The sequence below is a fragment of the Scatophagus argus genome, chromosome 5 (assembly GCF_020382885.2).
Source record: "Scatophagus argus isolate fScaArg1 chromosome 5, fScaArg1.pri, whole genome shotgun sequence".
Classification (NCBI taxonomy): domain Eukaryota; kingdom Metazoa; phylum Chordata; class Actinopteri; family Scatophagidae; genus Scatophagus; species Scatophagus argus.
The window spans coordinates 8,965,078-8,979,963 of record NC_058497.1 but is presented as its reverse complement, the minus strand read 5'-3'; the positions used below and the strand labels follow the sequence as shown (position 1 = coordinate 8,979,963).

Genomic DNA, 14,886 nt, shown 5'->3' with positions numbered 1-14,886 from the left:
GATTCTTTTGTCAGCACGTGTGCACACACTGCAGATGTACACAACATATACTTACAGTATATTTATCTCATGTATAAATTTCACTAAAAGTCTCTCTAGAGATCAAAACATTTCCTTAAAAAAAAAAAAAAGCAACAACACATACAGTAGAATTCTTTTTGATCAGAACTACACCAGTACATTTTTTTAATCAAGACACACTCGAAGAAGAGCATTTGCTATGAGTTTGATCAGTGGTTGTTCTCAGAAGGTTGTGTGCGATTCCTACCGTGTGTGTTAACCAAGGCTGATAGTTAGTACTGTGTTGTGTGGGTGGCGCTTGTGTGTCGCCGGCCCTGTGACAGCAAGGCAAATGCCAATTAGTACAGTCAATGAAACGCACGGTTCATTAGTAGTCAGTGACAAAACGGTGGCATCCAGAACTCTCAGGTCACCTCGGTTCCACATGTGCAGTGATGGCCATCATACAATCATTTCTGTAATGCAGATAACTGTGAGAGTGCACACCAGAAAGGAAAGAAAGACAGACAGAAAGAAAGAAAGAACAAAACAAATAAACAGCTGTTATCTGTGAGAGATTTGCATAAGTTCAATTTGTTAATACCAGTGAGAAGAAGTTTTGAAGAACAGAATGATGACTTAATTTGAATCATTGAGGAAATTAAACTCAGGTCTGCTGTGACAGCTCCTTGGAGGTCAGAGTGAATATTTAATTTGGACCAAGGAGGATGTGTGTTTTCCAAGAGTTCACACAAGATTTCAGTTTCTCAATACTGAAAATCAGGGGACAATAAAACCAAAGTTGGGGAGCCAAACCAACTTAATCAAGCATTTATCATTTATCACATCTGGTTCAAAAGGAGGTTTGATGAGAAGGTTTGTAATCTACAAAAAAAAAAAAAAAAAAGAAAAAAAAAGAAAGGAAGAAAAAATTCAAGCATCTGAAAAAGAAAAATCAATTTCATCATACACTTTGAAAAACAAACTCTTTAAAGCATTTCACTCACATTTTCATATATATGACATTTCTGTACCGTCATACACATGAAGCTTCAACATCACTTGAATCTTTCAGTGTTGTCAGGATTGTGAAAGTGATTTCTATAAAACAGAAAACATTTCCAACCAGTCACATTCAGGTCTTTAAGGTTACCCTCTGTTCATTCCATCATTACTCTCTGCCTTCTTCAAATATAATGTACGTGCACACGCACACATGCACGCACGCACACACACACACACACACACACACACACACACACACACACACACAGCAGGAGTCCAATCCTGAAGCTTTTCTGCAGTAGTTTCAAGCTGTCAGTCAGCAACACGCCCCGCAGGCACACAGTAAAGACACCTTTTCCCTCATACAAATCATTCATTCTCGCCTTGCCCTCAAAAACGTGTCAGTCTTAGATTGGGCTTTGGGATGACACACTGAAAGAGATCCACATGTAATCATTTTCAGAACAAGAAAGCACAAATACTGTATTCAGGGGGAAGTAAGTATTTTTGAGCGGTAGCAAACCAGCAGGATTAAAACCCAGTTATTTCTAATGAGTTTGGAAGCTGTACATCACCACTGACAAATGAGCATACAGCACAAAAACATTTTCTTCAGCCCTGCATTTGGCTCCAAACTAACTCGCTGCCATGTCTTTCTTTCATTCGTCTACCTGAAAAGGTCTTAAAGTGCTTCACTTTCTCTTTTTTAAACACAAGGAAGATTTTTTTTTTATTTTTGGAAGTGCTTTCATTGCTGAAGTCTGTCAGATGTCAGGGGTGTCTGCTGACAAACTCCTAAGAGATGCTCTTTACCGCACCCAATCCAGTATATATATAATACATGACATACATGATAAATACTTCATTTAAAACAATATGATCATTTGTGAAGGTACATTTCTACTTCTTTCTTTTGGTTCAATTTAGTTGCATACGGTTAATTCTCATGCTTTCATTGCATCCAAGACAGACACTTGAAAATGGGGGAAGGGAGAGTACATTATGGGTCAGAGTAGATGGATTTTAAAGGAACAGGCTGACATTTTGGGAATTGTGCTTATGTGCTTTCTTGCTGAGAGACAGAAGATTGATGGCACCCTCAGGAGAGTGGTATTAATCCTCTCATCTCACTTTAAACATGGAAGCAAACAAGTACCATTTCCCAAAATGTCACACTAGTCCTTTCAGACTTGTCAAGCCGCTACTGTGTTGACATGGACAAAGAGTTGCTCACAGAGGGCAGATGAAGGGTTCATCTCCAAAATGTTATATATCCAAAGGAAAAATCAAGTTCATCATTCAGTCAGTTAAAACTTTAGATGATGGAGTGATTCTTTGTCCCTTTGTCAGCCACAGATTTAAGCTACTTAGCATGTGGCGTTAATTGATAGTTTAAGCAATCAATCATCTCGTAAATGTAGGCATAACTTTGTTTTCACATGTTGGATATGTCATCTTGGAACCAAACTCTTCAATTGTAAACTGTACCCTGGTGGGGCTAATGCAATGCATTAGCATTAAAAAAAAGGCAGTCTGGCTGCGGGAGCCAGGAAAGAAAAAAACATAAGAAACATACAAGTGTGGAATGGTAAAAATGTCACACTTTACAGCACAAACTTGTGTGCACACGCATGCATTCACACACACACACGCACACGCACACACACTCACACGCACGCGAATATAATCGCGCGAATGCAGAATCATATTTGCACACTGGACATGTCACAGACATATCTGGCATGCATTTTTAGAAGAAAACACTTTTTGTTAGAAATTCTTTAACTGACCTAGAACTCTGATAATTTCTTTATGTACATAAATTAACAATAAATATAGGTGATGTTTATATATTTTGAAATATATATATTAAATAATGAAATATTCTTATATATTTCAAATATATTCATAGAATTCTTTCTAATTTGAAACCTTTTTAAAGAGAAATAATCACAGTTTAGTAATAAAACAAGTAAGAACTCAGGCCTCCCTATCAGTCTGGCTGCAGCATCCCTTCTTTTGAAGATGAACAAGTTGTGAGCAAAGTCTGGCCGTTTTGTCCAGACTCATACATTCTACTACATTAGAAGGTGGAGGAATAATGCCATGAAAGGTAGCTAACACTGTGGAAGGGCCAACTGATGAGGTGAAACATGTACAAGGATAGAAGTACAGGCTTAGGTCTCATCAGTCTTGAAATTTTCCTCAATAAATATTTCAGCACATCGGTCTGACGGGGAACCAGCCCCGACAGAGACCACGCACCCAGGTTCAAACAAGGCAATAGGGACTGATCGGTGAAGCTGAGATCCCACCTACAACACGTCTTTTTTTGTTTCTGGTGATGGGACGATACTGTACATGGAGGTCTACTGAAGGGACACTGCAGTGAGGACTTCTTGGGGGACAGTTGGTTTGGAACAGTCTAGAGAGCACAGAAAGCCGTTAAGGCTTAAAAGGACCCCCTTTCTTGGACTGCATCTCTTCATCTTCTGCTCTTCTTTTTTTTTGACACACATAGACTGGACCACATTAACACTGACTGAGGGGAGCTAGGTTGTCTAAATGCATGCAGTAGTTCTCCATCTCTCTCTCTCTCTGCCGCTGCCTGGTCGACATGGCCTACAGTAGGATGCACTTGGAAATAAGAGTAGAAGGAAACGGTTATCCCACACGTGTAGAAAAGAAGGAAGTCTCGCATCTTCCCACTGTGCCTCAGTGATGTTGGAGACACCTCAGTTACTGTGTGTGGCAGGGGCCTCCTCCTGGGGGTTTTAACCTCTGTGCGCTGGACACGACTGTTCCTCTCTTTGTGTCTGCTGGACCAGCTCACTGTTGGTCTCGCCTCCCCCGACTCCGACTTGCTGCTGCCTGCATACTGGTTCACAAACATAACAGGTCCTATATTGCACAGAATGCCCTTGTGGCCTTCTGGTGGGGTGTCAGTGATAGCGACTTCTCTTCTCTTCAGCCTCAGAGCTGTAGTCCCTTAACCCAATGCCTCGCTGGAGATTCAATAAAGAATCTTTCATCTGAGGGAGAGAAACAAGGGCGGAAACAAGGGGAGAAAAAAATCATTTGTGGAATCATTTGTGGAAGCAAATGTTTTTCAATAGCTGCCCTAAAGTTCATGTTATTTACAGGTTACATTCAATCTGTACAATCACTGTACAACATGCAGTGTTACTAATTTCTCCACTGACTGTATGAGCAATGTGTCATTAATATAACCACAAAGTGAGGTGTGGTTCTTTTGTTGGACGCCTGATGTTACCATGCGTTACGGGGTTTAAACTACAGGGTGTAGCCAGTGGTTCAGGGGTACTGGCTCACAGGCGTCCTCTCTGCAGCGATGAGCGTCTTTTACAGTTATTTTATTGTCAAATGGCGCACTTGGCAAACAAGCTAGCTAGCGTGGTTATAAAATAACTTGCTGGATCTGAGCTGTCTGTGACGAAGCATCTGTATGACTGAGCAGAATATGCACAATGTAGAATGTGCAATAGCCCCTCACCATCTCATTCTACCTCTCATGTGCAATACCATGTGCAAAATTCATTATATATTTCTGGACAAAGTGCAATATCGCCTCATAATTTTATTTCACTACTGAATGTTTACAATGTATATATTTTTCATCAATGTAACAGTTTTGACTCCTGGTACAGTATGCTACCAGTTCCTTGTTTACAGTGTTCATACTTCAGTTGCATTTGTAGTTGCAGTTATATTCATAATTTATAATTTATTTATTATATTTTTATTTTATGGTTCATTTTCTTTCTTTTTATTATTTCTTGTATAGTGTATGTGACTTATCCTTTCCTTTTAACTTACATGACTCCAATATAGCCCTGCACAAGAATTCCTATGTGCCTGGACTGTTTGTTTGCACACAAATGGCAAAAAAAAAAATCTTGAATCTTGAGTATGTTGTGAAAGTTATAGCCAATAACCCATAAACAAAACCAGGCAAATTCTCTGGGAGCTCTTGTACCTGGTCTAGCAGCACTACAGATGACTTGATAATCTCCCTCCACTTCTGCAGCTCGGCATCATGGTAACGCTGCTGCGCCTCCAGGAGCTGCGCCCATTCCATCTGTGTTTGAGGCAGTTTGCTGGGAAACACACACGCAGAAACATACACAACATCAGGGTGCAGCCGCTGAAGTGTGACTTTTTTTTTTTTTTTTTCTTGCTTTGAAGGACTGCCAACAAACAGTTAGGGTAAACTGTTTCGGTAAGCTAAGAGATATGCTTTCCTGACACACACAACAATGGTCATGTGGATATCATTTAGTGAAAATGTTTGTGTGCACACGTACAGTATATCTATAACTGCATGCATGTATTTGTGTGTGATCACCAACTGCAGTAGGACTCCTTTCAATCTCTGCAGTGATTTGTCATGAGTTCTGCTCTAAAACGTCCAAAGTATAAACTATCCAAAGTTGAATCAAATAAGCTTTAATAAAATAGGGCGTTGAAACTGTAAACAGTGTGTGTGTGTGTGTGTGTGTACCTTTCATGAAGCCGCAGACCTTGCCAGGTGGTTAAGGACTGTGCAGAATACTCCAGCATCCACAGCTTGTAGAAGAGCATCATGTTGAGGAACACCAGCAGAACCAAACTGAGGGAGAGACAACAAATCAGTCTTTCCCTTTGCATTTTATTCAGAGAGAATTCCCCTAATCTGTACATGACAATGATGCTCTGCTGGGACTACTTTTGTTATTATATGCATCTGGCTATGTTGACTAATCAGATCATGTACCTTAGACAGATCCTACGGATGGCAATGAAAGGAGAGGAGAGAGAGGGATTACACTCAAGACACTAACAATGAATATTTACAAGAAAACAAAACATTTTATCATTCTAAATAAGACAAAAAAAGTGCACAAAACCTATTGGAAAAATTGATGAAATCATGACACAAGTGACTCAGACAAAACTTTCGATTTTAAGTGAGATGAGCAGGTGTATGTACCTATGTGGCATGTCAGCATGTGGCAAATTTGTATTTGCATCCTCATAGCCAGATACACAAGCAAACCTATAGGACTGATTGTGCACTTTGTGTGTGTGTGTGTGTGCGTGTGTTGTGATCAGTTGCCTACACAAAGCTGATGATGAGCAGCAGTTTGGAGACGCTGTAGAAAGCCAGGCCGCCCGGCAGTTGATGGTGTTCTGGACTCTGGTGTCTGGTTTGTGTGGAGCCTGCCACTTGTTTGATCCTCTGAATCACTTCCTCATCGGTCGGCGTGGTAACCGGGCTGAGCGCCTCATCCAGGTGCTGGCTGCGCATGTGCGGGAGTGGCCTCTTCTTCCGCCTCGAGTTTTTCACCACTTTGGCCTTTGGAGACAGCTGGTGGGACTCTGTCAGAATTTCCTCCAACTTGGACAGCGCCAACTCTGAGAGGGAAGAGGAAGACGGCTGTCACACATTCATATCCATCCAGGTTCAATTACTGATTCCAAGAGTTGCTGAACTTGCTGTTTATAGTTTAAAAAGATCAACAAACTAGACTCAACCTTACCCAGATGGCGGAAGTTGTCTTCTATCCCGCTCCAGAAGTTTCTCTCTATGAAGCCCTTCACCAGACCCCAGGGCTGTTTCCTGTAGCGCAGCTCTGTTGATACCCTGACACACAGACAGCAATACATTAACGCACAGAGACACAGTCTTTTACAGTGAGATATAAGACGAGAACTATGAATAAATAAATACTAAATTGAAGCCCATGTCTTACTCACCGTAACCGACACTTGTTCTTGGCCACCCTGGTGAGCATGTAGTGGTTAAGAGTGTAGAAGTAATCATGATAGGGCACGTCATGTGTGATGACCTCTGCGTCGATGATGTAGCACTCACTCTCCTGACTGACTTTGTACAGAGTCTGATAAAAGGAGGAAAATGTGGTCTCACTGGTTGTCACTTTAAAAGTCATTTCAAACCCAATAAGAAATGTAGAAATGAAAAACTAGAGGTGAATGTACCTGTGTCTCACTGACTGTGGATGTTTTGGGGGCTAAAGGGTTGGACAACGAGATGGTGTACATGATCTCTCTGGTCTGGTTGCCAGCCTCCTCCTTCTTCCAGGGGTGGTACACCACATCTAAACAGCAAAGTGGCAACAGAGAGCGAGACAGAGAGAGACGTGATTGAATTAATGAAGCCTGCAGGGGGGGTCAACTTCCTTCACTTCAGCTGTAGACGCATCAGAAGAACTGACCTGAGATTCGTCTCTGTTCCATGAAGTCACTCATGAACTGCGACTCTGTGAAGAGGATGTCATAGAGCTTGTCCACACTGAACTTGTAGACCTCATTGATGTGCTGTTTGCCGTTCAGATCTTCATGGAAGGCCTGTACTTCACCTACATGACCGAGATACACACAAATAAATTAAGGGGTGACTACACAAGCTTGTTGTCATATCTTGTTACTATCATCACTCACATCACCCTGTTGGTGAGAATCAGTAAAGGAGCAGACTTTACACTAGAGTGTGCATATTTGTAAAACAGCGAGGCGTTCGTGTTCTGTACCCTCGTCGTGTGTTTCTGAGGAGTCACTGAGCTCAGTGGGGATGTCTTCGTTGTCATTGAAGTCCAGAGAGGGGGAGGGGACGGGACCACCAGGCCCGCTGTTATCATTGTTCTTCTCTTCCGCCACCAGTGGCACAGCAAGCAGCTCGCCGTCTGGTAGGAAGTCAGCATACTCTTCTGCTGGGAGGTCAAACTAGGACAAAGACAAATCCGTAAGTAAAGCGTAAATCACAAAAAAGTCGCCCTTTTTATAAAGGAAATAACGTATAGTTTCTTTAACCCTGAAAGGTCTTGCACTTGATCCAACATATATAAATGTATGTATGTTAAAACACAGCATAGTACACACATCACTTACTGTTATAGGTGTGTCATGGTTGCCTGGGCTGGGGATGGTGCTGTTTGGGACGACTTTCTTGTGTAGCAGAGGGGGGCTCCCCTCAGGCTTGGCCTCAGCGCTGCTTTTTGACAAGTTGTCATTGTTGATCTCATTCTCCTCATTGGGAATCTCTTCACTGAACCTGAAGGCACCACAGAACAATAACAGACGAGACCTCAGCTCTCCTCATTTCACATCATGATGATTGAGGTTATTGCAAAACCTCTGTAAGTAGTGTTTGCAGACTTTTTTACTGTGGGATTTAGCTTCATTAGATGCTAGGTGGGAAGTAACTGATGTAGTGAAATTGCTATCAGTGTTTGGACAATCACCGCAAAATGAACGAACCTAAAACACATAAAATATGCATTTAAGTATGCATGGGAAACAAGTAAAAGTGATCTAATAGGTGTAATCCCTCATTAACAAAGCCACAATCACCCATTATGGAGCTGCTAATTCGACAGCGGCTCAGCTTTAGAAGTAAGGCTTCACTTTTCCTCATACTGATTCCACTTCAGACGTGACAGGAAAATGTAAATGAAGGATGCAGAGAGCGATGCTTGAGGCCTTCAGGCAAATGCAGTATTTGCTGTGTTGAATCTTTTACAGCTTTGAAGTTCTCCCTAGTACCAGGGCAGTACGCAACCCAGCTGGTAAACCAAGGTGTGTAAAACAGCTGTAGTACAAACGACATAGCGGTGCGTCTAAATGGGTTAGCTGAGAGAGCTGGGGAGTGTGTATGCTTGTATTTCACTGAGGATGTTGAGAGTTGCTTCTCACAGCTCACACTGGACTAATTATTTTGCGATTTGGATAATGAGCTCATGAGCCGACAAATGTTTATAGTGATCACCATAGTAACTGATGCTGCCGCGTAAACAGACTCACCCCATGGTGTTGAAGTCGTCATCAGGCGGAACGTAGTCCTCGTCGTCACTGGTTAGGCCGAGCTCGTTGCCGTAGCACTGATGAACAAAGTGCCACAGTTCTTTGGGGCACAGGGGCTGCGAGATGCATCAACCAGTCAAAGTGGGAAAAGACTTTGTACAAAGATCTACTTGTGTGAACACGATCTTTCAGATGAACATCAGCAAAACCACAAACTTGCACATCAGATTTGCTCACCTTGTCTAGCAGCGCGTTCTGCCACAGCCTGAACATCATCATGTAGGTCCTGTCCCTGGCTCCAAATGAGGTGAAAAAGTGCTGTGGAAAATGCCCAGTAATTAGACAGTGTAATGAAATCACACTGACGCTTAGATTAAGAAAGATTAAAACCCAAATCTTCCTGTCACCAGCCAGACTTTGTACCTGTGGGCTTGCCTAGTGTGTGATCAGATTTAAAACATACAACTGTTCAGTAATAGCTATGCCTGCTTTAGTTACTCTGTGTGAGTTGCTACTAATATCAACACGTATAGATTGTCAGTCTGTATCTCTTACCTTCTCAGTGTCCGTGCAGACCTGGATGGCATTGGGAATGAGGCGGGCAGTCTTCTCTTTTGTCATTGAGCAGATGTCCTTTAGTCGCACTGTCAACTACACATACACACAATTACACATACATGCACACATTATAGTTCCAAATATGACCAAATACTGCCAAATACCAAATACTAAAAAAACCCAATGGGTTCTGAGCATTAGCAAGCATACCAGTGTTTCCCAGCGGAAAATGTTGCTATAAAAACAGATCCAGTTCTCAGAGAGGTAGAGTCGTCCCTGCAGGAGGATGTCCCGCTGAAGAGCACAGGAGTAGTCTGCAACGTGAAGATGTCAGAACAATCAAAAAAAAAACAAAAACAAAAAAAAAACAACTACCGCCACACACATTAAGTATGATGCAAAATCACAAAAGACATCCACTTCAGTAAGACACAAATCATAAAAAGCAAGACTGTGACTAGATCAGACATAAGAACATCCAGTCAGATTCACTGCCACACCATCTGTGCAGTGCTTAGCAGCATTCCTGCTTCCTGCTGTGCATCTTGATTATTACGAGTCACACTCTCAGCTCAGTTTTACCCAACAATTTTACTTGTTAAAACATACAAGAACAAGGACAATATCCACTGCAGAGCTGGGAAATCATGCAACAACAAATCAATTAAACTTGTGACATGTGCTCACGGTGCAGTGTGACATGTGGCTTACACTGCTGGAAAAGTTCATTATCAGAAGTTAGAAGATCTGCTGATATAAGCAGAGGAGGTTGTCTGAAAACTGGAGTATTTCCAACATTATTGATTTATACATACTTGAATCATTTCATGATGTTAATCCTTGTTCTGTAGGGATTAATCATTTTCTAATTAGTCATAACGTAGCTGCACCCTGATGGCACCTGTTTGTTTATGGCGTCCACTCACCCACAATGAGTCTCTCTGTGTCAGGGAGCTGCTTGAAGAGTTTCCTAAAGTCCTCATTGCGCTGCTTGTATGTCGGGCTCAGCACCTGCAGTGACAGGCAGGGTCAGAAACACACCACACACACACACAAACACAAACACACACACACTTTCAAAACTCATGCTGTCTGACTCGCTCACTCACGAGTCTCCGTCACGCAGCCCCAGTTATTTTGTTTCCATAAGCATGGTCGATAACCTTGTTCAAACCACCCACAGGTTTGATCAGGATGTTTTACTCTTATTACACCCTGGATTGCACTCTGTGGGTGATTTTGCCAGGCTCTGGAAATGGATGTTCAGTGAATGGCAAGCAGAGGTGTGAGTCATCTTTACAGCCGCATCATTAATGACACATCATGAGTTAAAGCATAATTCCAAAAACAACAGCCGGCTGCACATCATTCAGTATACATGCTGCTGTGACTATGAGCATTTGGTGCAAGTCATATTCTCTGATTTGCAGTACAGAGCAACACCTGTCTGACAATGAGGCTTTTGTTTAATGACAAAGGGCATTAGACAACTGACAAATATCAAACAAAACGGTTAATGGTGCTTTGATTAACCTGGCCCTACACAAACTTTTCAGTGATACCGTATTCAACGTGAACACGCTGATCTACTTTGCCCGACTTCAGCACACTTGGTGTATAAAACCTCCGAAAGTGTGTGCCAAAATGAGAGCTCTCACTGTCCCTGCCAGATGCTTTCCTTCAACAGGAAAGCTTCAGGAAACAATAGCTGCCAATACAGTAACAAGAGGTTTGCTAAGACAAAAGAAAAAATATATTCCACTGGATCATGGTGGGAAAAGAACAGCCTGTTTACATTAAGAATCACAGCATGTGCCTCCCTAATAAAACAAACACGCTGAACTGAAACACCGTATGGGAGTGTCTGTGTCCGTTTCTACATGCTGTTGAGAAAACCGCTCTGAAAACATGTGAGTGATATCTCTGAAAGCCCTTACTAATTGCTTGGAAACATCAAACTACTTTTTAAAAAACCTTCATCCACGACTACAATCAAGTAAACACACCTACACTGTACATACATCAAGTCGCTCACATAGGAGCCCGGCGGACACTCCAAACAGCAGGCCTCTGTGAGCTCTTACAGGATTCAAACAGATATGACTCATTCACGAACCAGTTGTTTTTTCTTCAGTAGAGGGGAATTACCACAAAATGCTTACAGCAGCATACTATTAAAACCCGTTACCAAATGTTTTCCCTTCTCTTGTGACTTCACTTTGCCCCAAAAATAGCTCAATAATCTTTCACTGAAGCCAAACACCATTTTGTTCCCTCCTCTCCTCGTGGTTTTCAGCTTACAAGTGGAGGTCAACTTACAGCAGGGATCTCCTCAGAGTCACACTCGGGATCCTGAAGGTCTGAGGCTGCCCAGCCCCACTCCCAGCCCCACTCCCCTCTAGCTGGACCCTGCAGAAGCCACCCTGCCAACGCCTCATCCAGCTCCAGCACGGCCTCCCAGTCCGACATTGTACAATCCTCTTGCAATTCCATATTTTACAGTGCCAAATCTTTTTTTTTGGCGCCTGGATGGAAGCAAATTTTCCAAAACAGAGCCCCCAGTGGGCTCCTCTGACGCTGGGGGATCTGTCAGTTCCAGTCGGCTTGGAAAATAAAAGTCGACAGAGCTTGTGAGTCCAGTGGTTTGGAAGCTGCAGTACCCGCCCCCTGTTTTGGGTGCTGCTCCTAGTTCAGTGTTGAGTGGTGGACATAGCACACTCCAGCCACATGATCCTTGTCTCGCTCTGTCATTCTCTGGCTCTTGCTCTCTCTCTCTCTCTCTCTCTCTCTGTCTCTCTCTTCCTTTCACACACACAGGGAGAGGAATTACGGCCATTGCCCTCTAGTAACCCTCACCCAACAAGTCCTTTATTATTGTGCCAGTAGCTTTTTCCTTTTTTTCTCTCTCCTGCTTACTTCTCCTAGAAAGTGTGTGAGCTCAGTGTGTGTGTGTGCTGTAATTACCCAGTTTACAACTGGCAAAAAATGGAGCAAGTTTACTTTGCAGAGTGGATGCAAACAAAGATATGGCTGGCAAGATAGCGGCTATAAGAAGACCAAAGAACACAGGACTGAATCAAAGGCTGCTAAAGCATGGTGAGTCCTTCTTGCTGTCGGACCAAGTGATTGAGTTACAGAGAACAGATGTGAGCATAACCTCCAGTTACCTCCGCCTGCAAAACAACACCATCAATCTTGACAGTGCCTGCACTGGTTTTGCATTCCAGATCTTAAATCGCTGGGTGAAGTGGCTGGACCAACATACTAAATATTTAGTAGTTGGTTTATTTTATCAGTGATTTTAAGTATGAAAAGCTGCTGGGAAGTTACCAAACGCTACCCAAAGCGCTGATCAGCGATGACTTGAAGTTGCTGAAGGTATGAAGGCCTCCCCTGAAGGCCTTGCAGCTTCTATTTTAGCAGTGCTTGAAAAATATAGCGTGCATGTCCTCCCACTATTCTTAACTAAAAATATTTCAACAGTCAAGTAGGTGGGCATAGTGATGGAGATCCCCATGGCAAAGGACACGCCAGTCTCACTACAGCTTATAGTTCATTGATTTGTGCTGGATTAAACACACATGTAGTAGCCAACATTTGCATGCTGGAATTCAGCCACGACTTGGTCTGCTGTTACTTCCCAGTCCCCACTTTGACTAGACGCTGCAGATGCTTTCTGAAGAAGGAAAAATAGATGAGACTTGGAAAATAACCTTCAGCAGCAAGCCTCTCTGGAAAACAGAGGTGATCGTTCACACGCCATTCTAAAAAAGGCCTTCACCCTCTTAAGAATGCCTTTACATCATGTGGATGAAATTTCAGTGGAATGAATGGTTCGTCTACTAAAAACTACCGCCAGAACAAATCGGCCCTTGACATTAGTGTGGTGTCTGCACTGAAAGAAGTCCTTTATTTCCTGCTTATTCAATTAATTTGCTCCAATAAATGAAGCAAACAAAGAGACCATTGTAGACTGCTGCGGCGCCCAGTGTTCAGGTGACAGTATGAGACTCGGGACAAGGTGTGACAGTGGGTACACTGTGTTTATGGATTTGGTTATCTATTAACTCACTGGACAAACAGTGGGAGATGGAAGAGACTGGTACTGTAAACCAGGGTGGGGTTTCAGTGTTTTAAAGAGGGTGAGGGTTAGATGTGTGTGTGTCCATCCTGTTAACAACAATCATTTCACTATGGAGGCAAGGTGGGCATGTGCGGTGATTCGAGTGAAGGCAAACATACACCCTCTGCTGCATCGATCTATGCAGATTTAAACAAATTAACTGTCTAAAGCACTAATCTCACTTCTCCATGCCCTGTTTGTCACTGTTTTTTTCCCTCTCGTTGCTAACTTCCCAGAGCCTGTGGGTATGGTTGTCACAGAAGCAGTGCAACAAACAGTGCAACAAAGCTGTCAGAAAGACGGCCAATGTGCGCATCTCAGACTGGCTCAGAGCTCACATTAGGACGGATGAATTTTTTTTTAATCACTGTGGCTTCAGTGCCATGGGAGATCATCATTGCCATGTAGAGGTGCACGCGCGCACACACACACACACACACACGTTGTCTTGCATGCAGGTACATACACATTCAGTTCACATATCGATTGAAGGTAAGGCTGGCGTTGCTCTGTTTTTCTTTCTGCCAACAAATCCCAAGAACAGACTAAAACCAAGCATCTTGATCCTTTCAGATGTTCCCACGCTATGAGTGGAACTCTGAGAACTCTGGCTGCTGCTGAAGACAAATCTGTAAGAACAGGTCACACATTTATAGCTTCATTTTTTTGTGAAGCATTAATAGTTTTCTGAAGCAGCAGTCACTGTAGTTATGAACAAATATTTTGAGCAAATATTTGCAGTAACTTTTGCTCAAAACTACAGTGACTGCTGTAGTTATTCTGACTGGGTTAAAGAGTGTGTCGGTGTGGACTGTTTTCAGATTCAGATAAATACATAGGCAACACGTAGGGTAGTGACTATTTCCAGGAGCAGGATTTCTGTATGTGTCACAATAAAATCATTGATATGTCTTTAATACCTTCTGGCAATACTGAAGCTCTATGGTACTGATGAATAAGACATAAGGTTAGCTTAGTTTTATGCATTTGTAGAATCAAGTTATTGCTGTTTTCGGTCTTTTCATAGGATTTGTTGACAGTATGACGAAATATCACCAGCTTGATCCTTTAAGAAAAAAAAAGAGTTTGGCACTAACTAGTGGGTAATACAAGATGAAGCTATAAAAAAGATTATGATCAGGTTTGGTGAAGTGCATTAGATGATGGTCCTGGTATCTGCTACGCTGTGCTGGTAGTCAGCTGCACATTATCTGCAAACATGACATTTACATCTGTGAGACATTAAAAGTGTAGAAGACAGAGCAACATTAATTCTAGATTGTTACTTGTGATGCTCCTTTCTAGATAGCACGTCAGTAGAGGAAATGTGAGTGGCTTACTACAGCATTAGAATGCATTAGAGAAGTATTTAAGAACCT

At 42.4% G+C, this 14,886-nt stretch overlaps 1 protein-coding gene across 19 annotated transcripts in view; it reads right to left on the bottom strand.

Moving 5' to 3' along the window:
* Positions 1–470: 470 nt before the first annotated feature.
* Positions 471–14,886, bottom strand: part of gramd1bb (GRAM domain containing 1Bb) — a 75,489-nt gene continuing 61,073 nt past the window's right edge. For all 19 annotated transcript variants that reach the window (XM_046390296.1, XM_046390297.1, XM_046390281.1 and 16 more), the window contains 15 exons: positions 10,311–10,395; positions 9,595–9,698; positions 9,382–9,477; positions 9,064–9,144; positions 8,827–8,942; positions 7,915–8,077; positions 7,557–7,749; positions 7,242–7,385; positions 7,006–7,124; positions 6,763–6,905; positions 6,546–6,649; positions 6,126–6,420; positions 5,528–5,635; positions 5,003–5,123; positions 471–4,037 (listed from right to left, as the gene is read on the bottom strand). In XM_046390296.1, coding sequence (XP_046246252.1) covers positions 3,948–4,037; positions 5,003–5,123; positions 5,528–5,635; positions 6,126–6,420; positions 6,546–6,649; positions 6,763–6,905; positions 7,006–7,124; positions 7,242–7,385; positions 7,557–7,749; positions 7,915–8,077; positions 8,827–8,942; positions 9,064–9,144; positions 9,382–9,477; positions 9,595–9,698; positions 10,311–10,395 — 1,962 coding nt within the window. In that variant the 3' untranslated portion in view covers positions 471–3,947. The remainder of the gene's footprint in view (positions 4,038–5,002; positions 5,124–5,527; positions 5,636–6,125; positions 6,421–6,545; positions 6,650–6,762; positions 6,906–7,005; positions 7,125–7,241; positions 7,386–7,556; positions 7,750–7,914; positions 8,078–8,826; positions 8,943–9,063; positions 9,145–9,381; positions 9,478–9,594; positions 9,699–10,310; positions 10,396–14,886) is intronic.